Source organism: Myxocyprinus asiaticus, chromosome 13 (genome assembly GCF_019703515.2).
Source record: "Myxocyprinus asiaticus isolate MX2 ecotype Aquarium Trade chromosome 13, UBuf_Myxa_2, whole genome shotgun sequence".
Taxonomy (NCBI): domain Eukaryota; kingdom Metazoa; phylum Chordata; class Actinopteri; order Cypriniformes; family Catostomidae; genus Myxocyprinus; species Myxocyprinus asiaticus.
In genome coordinates, this window is record NC_059356.1 from 6,345,561 (window position 1) to 6,357,613 (window position 12,053).

Genomic DNA, 12,053 nt, shown 5'->3' on the forward strand with positions numbered 1-12,053 from the left:
TAGTACTAAAGTTTCTTTAAAAGATACATTTGGACATATCTGATTATCTTAAGGTTAATATATATTTAATCTATTAAATCTATTGAAGTATTAAATTTATGGTTTAAAATGGTAAATTTGTGTTTAGAACATAATACTAATCATCTCTGATTGATTCACTTTAATTGTTTAATTTATTGGTAACACTTTAAATGTAATATTCCCTTTGTTAAAGGTTTACAAAGGGGTTCATGAATGACTTACAAGTCATTAACAAATGCATTATAAATCATTAATATGCAGTTTTAACAACATACACAAAAGGGGGGACTTTCATGCAATACCTGGCGATTTCTTTACCTCACATGTTATAAATGCTTAATAACACTTAATTAACATTAGTAACATATTAATCTTTATACCTTAAAGTGGACACATGTGAAGCATTTATTAAGGATTTCTCAACATTAGAAACCTGTACAGTACATACAGTTTATGTGGTTTGATGGCCATCAGGCTTTACTATATGATAAATGCTGTGAATGAAGACATGAGAAGTGTTTTTGCAGAGGACTTACTTAACTAATAACTAATTAATACAGTAACTTATATAAACACAAAATGACAGAAGCAAAATGACATAATCCCTCTTTTTAATCTCACTATAATAGTCTACTTTTGCTACATTGTAACAAAAGTAATGAATTAGGGCATTTAATGTTTTGATTAAAATAAGTATGAATAAGTGTATTTATGAAGCATTTATAACATGCAAGTTAAAATGCTCACTTTTTGTCAAGAATTGGATGAAAGTTGCACTTTTATACATGTTTCTATGCCTGCTTATGAATGATTTATAATGCAATTGTAAATGACTTATTAGTCATTAACAAATCCCTTTATTAACCCTTAACAAAGAGAACATTAATGTAAAGTGTTACCGAAAATGATGATATTGTAAAAATCCCATGTCTCAAGAATCAGTGAGCAGTTTTCGGTGCCGGTTTCGCAGCGCCTGACCAGTGTGTAAGGAAAAGTTTGGCATCAGCCTCTTTACATGGAGAGGTGAATTATGCATTCATTCACTCACTCATAGACAGATCTGTTTCACAGCGGCCACTCATTCATTAGACTCTCACTGTCTCTGATCTTCCTCAGACTGTATGCAGTGGACGCATCTGAACCCAGTGTGCATTATGAAGGAGAACAGGTCCATGTGTCAGGTGGAGCAGTTGCCCTGTGCGTGCTTGCTGGACTCGGCCACTGGCTGCCACCGGCAAACCCACACCACGGTTGCCCCGATGAGATACAGAGCCAACGGTGCGGTCGGCGCCTTGTGCAACAGTCTCAACTGCACTGTTGCAGCCAGACTGGAGGGCTCTGAGCAGGCTCGGAGTGGGTCGGGGAGGGTACTGGTCACTGGAGGGGCTGGATACTTCGGATTCAGGCTGGGTCAAGCTCTGGCCAGGCAAGGCGTCTTGGTTATACTGCTGGATCTCCACAAGCCACCTTGGGATATCCCAGATGGAGCGGTCTTCCATCAGGTAAAGTGAAATTGGAGAGTGCAGAGGCTGAAGTGGGTTGAGGGGCGTCGGGTTGTTGAGGGGCTGCTGGGCAGTCGGGTGTAACAAAAGCTGGTGGAAGGCAGGTGCAGAGTACACAAGGTGAAGCAGGACAACAGCCTCAAGTTTCAGGGCAAGTTTTTATGACTCAGTGCTGACGTGCTTGGATGTCACTGAGAAACTTTTAGGTCACAGGAAGAGCTGTGAAAGTTTGCATCTGAAACTGCCATGTGAAACTGAACTTGAGAAAGCATTGTTTTGGTGATCTGTTGATTTTATGTAAAGCCATTTTTATTCCATATGGGTGCATAGACACCAGATAGTTATGAACAAATCATTAGGATTAGCTACACTTTTTTTATCTTTTGAGGCTATGGCTGCATGAAAGTTATCACTGATTCTTGCACACTGGGAGAAAACCAAACTCATGGAAAATTGGCGACCGGAGGTCGAATGTTTTGTCTGCTAAAACTGGTGTATGCTTTCCAAATTTCCAGACTGCCCCTCGCAGTGGCTGAAGCTGGAACTACAGTTGCGATGTACTGCACAAGTGAAAAAATACTGCACTCCTTTGAATGGGTGTAATGTGAAAGGCAAAGCACGTCCAATTTTTGGAAGCATTTGAGTAGTAATTACATTCATTTACTTCTAACCCAAACCCTAAACCTTACCCTACTGAGACCAAAACAGAATAGAATTTGGCACATTAGGTTTGAAAATGGGTGACAAACATTTAGAACAAACACACTGGACAATATGGGCTACAGAAGAGCAAAAATGTTCTAAAGGCCTTACTAAGGTACTTACCAAGGAATTATTTGGGAAAATATGTTATAAATGTTCAGAGGTATTTCAATTGTTTTGGTGAAACTACTGCTTCTTTCATTTTCTCACAATGTGTGTTTTCCCTTGACTTTCACTTAATTTTTGTCAACACCATCAGCTACCAAAAACATGCATACTGTCTTGACGAATATTTATTATACCCTAAATATGAACAAATCAAATGTTACTGTTTGATTAAAAATGAATGGAAAATACAAGATGGTTTCAGAGTGACTTTTAGCTTCAATCTGACAGGGTTGACAGCTTACAGTGTTAACCAAAAAAAAACATTCTTTCCATATGGACATTAAATGCATAAGTCGTATCGCTAGCTACTAATGGTGCATACTGGAACAAAAGTTCTTTACAGTGGGTGTGATGGAGTTGACATACTATGATTGTTCCAAAGAAGAAAAAAAAAAAGAAAGAAAGAAAGTGGAAATCTTGCTATTTTCAAAATAAATAGCAAGTTAAATTATGGGAAATGTTTTGTCCCATATGTCAAAAATCTGTGATATACAGCTGGAGGATGGAAAACAGAATACAATCATGAATAGAAAGCTGAAGTGAAGAAAGTTGCAGTAGCTGGACCGATTATCAAATATCAGGAACACCAGTCCGGAATAATGTGAAGATTCATTCCAAGTTTGGTCATTCTAGACCAAAAAAACAAAAACTAAATTATTTGTATGGATTTTAATAATGTTGATTAAGAAGAAACATATATATATATATATATAACATTTGCATGGATTTTGTTCTTTAATATTAATTTTATTATATTTATATTTTATACACATCAATGTGATTGAACAGACATTGTTATGATTCCGTATACGTGTGTGTATTTCAGAGTGACATCCGGGATTATGATGCCTTGTATAAGATCTGTACAGGTGTGGACGTCATATTTCACACTGCTTCATATGGGATGTCCGGTCCTGAACAGGTAACAGAGATAGTTATGCTTCCTTGCAGCCTCATAAAATGCATAATATGAGAACTCTAGAATCTTTTAAAACATGTCATGAAAATGATAAATGAACATATTTAAATAAACATGTATAGCATATTGGCTTATAGCATAAAATTAATGAAATTCTACTGAACATAGTACTATTTACTTATTTCAGTAATATTATTATAATATCATTGCCATATAATTCACTAATTCTGTTGAATTCTATTTAAATTGTCTTAAGTGTTTATAAAACAGGCCATATCACTCAGTTAATATTTACTTGGTATAGTATGCATGTCCAGATCTCATTTTGTCTTGTGGGTGATTATTCAATAAGGGGAACATCAAAAAATCAGTATAGCTTTAAAGGATATACTGTATTATAGCTTTAAAGGGCTTTTTCTTATCATTTTTCATAACAATTGAAAGGTTTCATTTGTCAGAATTTCTCAATTTTAGGCTTGTTGCGAATTCCATGCTATAATAAATTAATAAATAAATAAATGTAAATGTCATACAATAATGTACTGTACTGTATGTACTGTATTAGGGCAGGCCAGTCATTACTAGTGTCTTTACTGCCGTATCATTACTAAACCGATTAGTATTTGAGAATTTTAACTTGTTTTAATTTAGAAACAATACATTTCTTGTTATTTTTAGACATTTTAAGTTAAGAAAGTGATAAATGTCATTACCACACAACATCAAAAATCCACAACACATTTTACCAAATTACACAATCCACCATGATCAAATCTTTCTTCGAAGACATGTGATAAATGTTCCAATTTTTATTTTTTATTTTATTGTATTTATTTTTTTAAGATTCAGTAGTTAAAAGTGCTCCTAACTGATGTATCATCCATATTTACAACACATTCTGCGTGTATAGATTATAGTGTGTATAGAAACAAACTCACTAACAGACATTTTGAGGGGCCGGGGATCTAAACCTTTTTGAGGGGTAGTCGCTTCAAATTTATCAGTCGATTTGGAGGTGAAGGTTTGTGGGGTGTTGGGGTGGATTGCTTGAGGGGGTGTACAATCTCCGTCAGACTGGGTGGGTACGCATGCGCAACATCAAATTTTTTTCTGCTAGAATTATTTTTTTAGCCCTTTGTTGCATTTTAACGCTTAACTAAACATGTTAATTACGCTTTTATCAATGGAGTAGGTAGGCCTGTTAATGTATCAAAATATTTTGCTGAATAATTTGTCATAAAATTCTATTAAATTATTTTGTACTCCAAAATATGCTAAAGATGAAAATATTATTGGTGGGATCCTTTGCACTATACAGGAAAATTATGTGTTGAGCAGATGAATGCACAACGAAGATTCAAATATTTTTATATCAATTTTTATATCTTTTTATCAATTTATGGAGTACAGGGTGGTCTGGTTCATAATAAAAAAGAAAAAAGAATACTAAATACTAAAAAATAATACTGATGTTTCATTAATTATTGAGCCAATATGAATAAAGGATATTATCATGTCTGACTTTATGCAAACTAACACAAACAGATGGTAAGTAGACTGCTGATTATGCTTAATAGATTTGCATATCATCACAGGAACATGTACTGAACCATTAATCAAAATATAAATAAAATACAGTTGTGCTCAAAAGTTTGCATACCCTGGCAGAAATTGTGAAATTTTGGCATTGATTTTGAAAATATGACTGATCATGCAAAAAAACTGTCTTTTATTTAAGGATAGTGATCATATGAAGCCATTTATTTTCACATAGTTGTTTGGCTCCTTTTTAAATCATAATGATAACATAAATCACCCAAATGGCCCTGATCAAAAGTTTACATATCCTTGAATGTTTGGCCTTGTTACAGACACACAAGGTGACACACACAGGTTTAAATGGCAATTAAAGTTTAATTTCCCACACCTGTGGCTTTTTAAATTGCAATTAGTGTCTGTGTATAAATAGTCAATGAGTTTGTTAGCTCTCACGTGGATGCACTGAGCAGGCTAGATACTGAGCCATGGGGAGCAGAAAAGAACTGTCAAAAGACCTGCGTAACAAGGTAATGGAACTTTATAAAGATGGAAAAGGATATAAAAAGATACTTATTTTAATGAATAGAACCGTATTATACAGTGATAACTAATTGAAATATAACAAAATTTATATTCAAATGAAGTGAAATGACCTACAGATGTGTTAATATTGAAAGTTATTCAAAATAACTTTTGAGGGAATAATGTCCGAATTTCCACACATGTGGACATCATGTTTATGAGCGTGCTGATGCACGAAAAATGAATAAATTATTTAAATGGCATATCAATCAAAACTAGAGACGCAGGAGAGTCACGTGACGCCATGCAAGGAGCGGACGTGTAAACGGCGAGCTCTGCACACTTTGCTATTTTTTAAATTATTTTTATGTCATAAAACGGTGAGATTCAATACAAACGGTGAGATTCAATACACCCTGCTACATATCTGTTCTTTGAAGTCAACATGGCAAAGAATTCAAAATCCTTGGGCTCTGGAGATATTAAAAGACACTTACGTGCTCAAGCTGATACCTTGCAAAGGCCCGCAGACCAGGGACTCAGTTTGGATGGTGCGGCGGGAGAAATACAACATCAACTGTCCAACATGTCTGTGATGTTGACGAAAGTTGTTGCTGACTTAGAGGATTTTGCTGTAATATGTCGATCGATTACTGCGATGGAAACGAAATTCTCTGAGTTGGTTACAAGAATCGGGGACATTGAGAGACGGATCGATTATCTGGAGTCATCAGAGAGGGAATTAGCTGCTAATCCGCTAGTGACCAAGATAGACTTGGAACGCCTTTGGGAAAAACTGGAGGATTTGGAGAATCAATAATCGGCGAAACAACGTCTGAATTGTTGGAATTCCTGAGCATGAAGAAGGCAGAGGTAGGTGAAATTCCAAGACAAGCTCTTCCTGAGTCTGCTCAACATAACAGGCCATAAGCTGGAAATTGAGCGAGCTCACAGAGTCCCGGCTCACAGATCTGCTGAGGGAGACTGGCCCCGATCAATTCTGGCCTAATTTCTGAGATCATCTGATAAAGATCTTGTCTTGCGCGAGACGAGGAGCAAAGGGAAGCTTTCTTGGAAGATTCACAGCATTTTCTTGTTCCCAGACTTTGCGAATTTGACAAGAGAGAAACGTGATCGATTCAAGGAATGCAAGAAACTCTTACATCAACGGAAGATCGCTTTTGCACTGATGTTTCCGGCCAAACTGAGAATATATACTAAGGATGGCCACAAAATATTTACATGCCCACAGCAAGCATTGTCTTTCATAGAGACAATGGGGTGAATAAACCATTTGGTGATTTTCAAATGGCCCCCAAATGAGCTTGACTCGCTGAACATACTCTTGACCGTCCGAGGAAGGTTGGCATCTTTTTTGTTTCTTTTTGTGTTGGTTCTGCCTAGCGGCTGGAGTTTGTTTTGTGGAATAACATTCCTTTGGGACAGTTGTGGATGAATCTGCTCGTTCTTTGTGCTTATGCCTCCTATTGGATGGAGTTTGTTTCTTGGAGTATTTTTTGCAGGACATTGGAAGGATTGGGACATCTGCTGCACTTATGAAACAACTGAACATTCGTTTGACTGTCCAAGGAAACTGAACGGCTTTATTATTTTTTTATTTTTTTATTTATTTTATTTATTTTTTGGTGTGCTGGTTCCGCTAGCAGCTGGAATTTGTTTTGTGGAGGAACACACCTTCGAGACAGTTTTGTGAATGAATCTGCACGTTCTTTGTGTTTATTCTGCCTATTGGCTGGAGTTTGTTTTATAGATTATTTTCTGTTATGTAATTCTGTCTCACAAAATTTGTACAGAAGCACCGGACTTGAGCAGTCCGACGGCAAAGTTGTTGTGGGGGCTCTCGTAGGCGCACATGGTCTGTATGAGTTTAGAGGGATGGATGCCGGTGGGCGCTGTCATGCACGGGGAATTAATGCGCGCTTTTTTCTTTTTTCTGTTTGTTTGGTTCTGGGGGAAGTTCGGGGTCTGACTGTGGCACTAATGTTGGAATGTGGTCTTTATAATTTTATTTATAAATTAATATATTACATATAATTAAAATGTCAAATGTTAATATGAGTGTATTGTCTCTCTCTCCACGTGCAATGTGAAAGGGCTGGGACACCCCATAAAAAGAAGGAATGTTATCTTTTCTTAAATGTAAGAAATATGATATAGTGTTTCTTCAACAAACACATCTTTACCCGCAGGAAGCTGAAAAATTTGGGAAGATATGGGGTGGATATGTTTTCTTTAGTGCGGGCTTAAGTAAGAGCAGGGGAGTCATTACATTGATAAGTAAGCATCTACAATTCAAATGTCTCAAACAGAGTAAAGATAAATTAGGAAGAGTCATTATTGTTTTAGCAGAAATTCAGGGGCAAAGGTTGATTTTGGCTAATATTTACGCACCTAACACTGATGATCAGGGCTTTTTTATAGATCTTGAAGGGATGTTGCAAGCCGCTGGCACCCCTCATGATATAATATTGGGAGGAGACTTTAATCTATTGATGGACTCAGTCCTTGATCATAGTGAAGCAAAAGTGTGTAAGCCCCCTAGAGCATCATTGTCACTTCATACTAGGATGTGTAAAAATCTTGGTTTTACAGATATTTGGAGACTTTTGAACCCATCTGGTAGGGACTATAAATTTTTTTCATCAGATTTATTCTAGAATAGATTTATATATATATATATATATATATATATATCTAAGTCCCTCATTTCTTCTGTCGTTGATTACTCAATTGGAAACATCTTAGTTTCAGATTATGCCCTGGTGAGTTTAGAGGTATTGCCACATATGGAGAAAAATAAATCATATAGTTGGTGCTTTAATGTATCCCTTTTGCAAAATCCTGATTTCCAACAAATGTTAAAGGCTGAAATCAATGTTTATATGGAGACCAACTGGTCCTCAGTATCCTCTGTGGGCGTGGCTTGGGAGGCACTTAAGGCGGTTCTTAGGGGTCGGATCATACAGTATGCCTCATTCATCAAAAAATCCAAAGCACGAGAACTCGTGGAGTTGGAAGAGAATATTAAAAGTACCGAGACAGAACGGAAGCGCCGAATGTTGTCTGATGGCCTCAGAGAATTGACCCGATTGAAATACAGATATAATACTATTTTGTCACGGAAGGTGGAGTTTTGGTTATTTAGTGCAAGACAGTCATGTTTTCAGTCGGGGGACAACGCAGGGAAGCTTTTGGCTAGATATATAAAGCAGAGAGAGTCTTTTTCTACCATTCCCTCAGTGAAATCTGCTGGTGGTGAAATTCTTACCTCGGCCATTGATATTAATAATGCTTTTAAAGAATTCTATCTTGATCTTTATAGTTCCACGTCTTCGTCTACTGATGAAGATATTAGAAACTTTGTGGAACCATTAGATCTCCCTAAACCTAAATTCTCTTGATTCTGAGATAACCTTGGAGGAGCTTGATGAGGTAATTTAGGCCCTGCCTACAGGCAAGGCTCCGGTGCAGACGGCTTTGCCGCAGAATTTTTTATATCTTATGCTACAGAACTGGCTCCACTTTTGTTAGAAGTTTATACGGAATCATTAAAAAATGGAAAGCTTCCGCCAACCATGACACAAGCCTGGATCAGTCTAATTCTTAAAAAGGACAAAAATCCAAGCGAGAATAAGAGGCACCGTCCAATTTCCCTGATCCAGCTAGATGTTAAAATTTTGCCAAAAATTCTGGCTAACCGATTAAGTAAGATTATGACATCTCTTATACATATAGATCAGGTGGGGTTTATTCGGGGCCGCAACTCTTCTGATAACATTAGGCGTTTCATCAATATCATGTGGTCAGTAGCGAATGATCAGACTCTGGTCGCTGCCATCTCACTTGATGCTGAAAAGGCATTTGATATGGTAGAATGGGATTATCTTTTTAAGATTTTGGAAATGTATGGGTTCGGGAATGCTTTTATTGAATGGATTAAGTTACTTTATAGACAGTAGTTGTAGCGGCGGTACAAACAAATGGATTAATTTCAGATTATTTTACTCTGGATAGGGCACCTGGCAGGGTTGCCCTTTTCCCCATTATTGTTCTGCCTTGCCCTGGAACCATTAGCAGCCATGATAAGAAAGGAGGATGATTTTCCAGGGGTGATAGCAGGAGGTGTGGCACATAAGCTTTTGCTTTACGCTGATGATATTTTATTATTCGTCTCTGACCCTATTAGATCTATGCCTTGTCTCCACAGGATTATTAGTTCCTTCTCTAAGTTCTCAGGTTACAGAGTCAATTGGTCTAAATCCGAAGCTTTGGCTCTGACAGCGTACTGCCCAGTAACAGATTTTCAGCTGGGCACCTTCCAGTGGCCCAAACAGGGCATTAAGTATTTGGGCATTTTATTTCCAGTTAATTTGTGTGATTTAGTTAGAGTTAATTTCTATCCTTTAATAAAAAGGTTTTCAAGTGATGTGAGTAGGTGGGCTTCATTACATTTATGTATGATTGGGAAGGTTAATGTTATTAAAATGAATTGTATTCCAAAATTCAGCTATCTGCTACAATCTCTCCCTATAGATGTCCCCCTCTCTTATTTCAAGCAATTTGATAGCATAGCGAAGTCCTTCATTTGGAATGGTAAACGTCCCAGATTACATTTCAACAAGTTACATAGGCCGATTGACAAAGGTGGGCTAGGCCTACCCAAGATTTTGTTCTATTATTATGCATTCGATCTCAGACATTTGGCTCATTGGTCACTTCCACCTGAGAGAGCCCCTCCCTGGTTTTATATTGAACAGGAATCCTTGCCCCTATTTCACCATTGCAAAGCCTTTCTATCAAACTAACTGGAGAAGTTAAGTTACACCCCGTTATCTCGCATTTGCATGTGGTTTGGACAAAAGTGTCCAGAGAGTTTAATTCAGACATTTATTTAAATGTTGCCTCAAGCATATGGCTGAACCCAAAATTATGTATTAATAAGTCCCCTTTCTGTTGGTCAGAGTGGATTGTGAGGGGGGATACTACACTCGGTGACCTGTATGAGAGTGTTGAGATCTTTTGAGAATTTGGTTCATCATTTTGGGATTCCCAGATCTCAGTTTTATAGGTATTTACAGCTGCGTCACCTGCTCTGTATTGTTTTTGGGAGTAGCACACACCCCTCTAAAGCGGCAGATACTATTACTGCATTTGGAAAAGGTCATGAGGCATCAGTGTATTATTCCCTGCTAATTCAGAGTTTGGGGGACGGAGCTTTAACTTCTATAAAGAGATTATGGGAGAAAGATTTGAACTTGGTATTGGAGGAAGAAGTGTGGGATAGGATTCTAAAAAGTCTGCATCTAAAGATGCAAGGGTTTGCCTTATGCAATTTAAGATTTTACATAGATGTTATTGGACCCCGTCTATATTATATAGGCTTGGTCTTAAAGACACACCTACCTGCTGGCGATGCCAATCAGAAGTTGGAGACACAACCTATGTCTTTTGGCGGGGTGTTAAGATCCAAGATTTTTGGTTGAAGGTTCAGAGTTTTTTGTGTGATGTTTTGGGCATGAAAATTTGACTTTGCCCCAGACTTTGTATTTTGGGCGTTATGGCGGTCATACATTTGGGGGACAAATACATAAAAAATTGGGTTCTGACTAGTATTATGATTGGCAGACAAATTATTTTAAGGGGTTGGAAGTCAGACGGATCGCCATCATTTCCGGAGTGGTGTGCGGAGATGGGGAGGGTGGCAGCTTTTGAGGAGGTGGCAGGTAGAAGGCTGGGGTTTGGGGACTTGTTTATTAGAAAATGGGGTAGGTAATTGGCGGTTTTGGGGGACTATCGGGGAAAGCATGGGGAGAGAGAAGTTTAGTTTAATTATGTATATTTATTATATATTGAATGATTTATTTACTGATATTATTATTATTTATTTTTTATTTTTTTGGTTTGTTTGTTTGTGTGTGTATTATTTTATGTGACCATGGGGGTGTTCGTTGGGGGTTAGGTTGGGGTTGGTGTTTGGGGAGGGTTATTAGTGGGGGTTAAAAGTTAAGTGTTGATTCGGTGTGTATGTGCTGTTTTTCTCTGTTATGTTTTTTCTTTGAATCAATAAAAAAAAAAAAATGTACTTACAAAACTAGAGATGCTACTCTTTACAACCAAACACGTTTCAATCAAAAAACTTAGAGGTTTCTTCTCAGAGACACTTTTGTTGGCTCTGCACCCGTAGAAGGGCTTCACGGAAATCGATGCCATGCTGTTGTGGCACGTGATTCAGAGCGCCAGAAGTTTAACCCTTAAATGACAGTTTAGAGTCTTGTGAACAGTATTCAGTCAGTTTAATTTAACTTAAATTATGCGTTGCATATAGCAAAGCCAAAATACAATGTCCATGCATGTGGACACTGGGTCCCACAAGGTTAAACCAAGCAGGATCACAGAATTAAAAACGTAATGACGTGTAACACGTTAAGGACAAATAATGATTGCGAGTAAAGCTGCAGTATAGTGTCTTTCAAAGTGTATTCTCCAAATATTCCACAATATGCATAATATATCGTAATTGGGGAAGGAAAGAACAACAAATAACTTATTTTGCTTATATAGACACATGCAATTACGAATAACGAGGCAGAAATCCGAACGAAACTTTCTTAATTGAAAGTGTGCATTTGTTTCCTCAGTCATGCGCCCTGTGTCTGTTG

The 12,053-nt window shown here is 37.4% G+C and overlaps 1 protein-coding gene across 1 annotated transcript in view; it reads left to right on the plus strand.

The window, feature by feature from the left end:
• The first annotated feature begins 1,175 nt into the window (after window positions 1–1,175).
• The window catches only part of sdr42e2 (short chain dehydrogenase/reductase family 42E, member 2), a 46,043-nt gene continuing 35,165 nt past the window's right edge, over window positions 1,176–12,053 (plus strand). Inside the window, exons 1-2 of the mRNA XM_051714816.1 lie at window positions 1,176–1,523; window positions 3,220–3,315. Of these exons, the coding sequence (XP_051570776.1) occupies window positions 1,176–1,523; window positions 3,220–3,315 (444 nt within the window). The remainder of the gene's footprint in view (window positions 1,524–3,219; window positions 3,316–12,053) is intronic.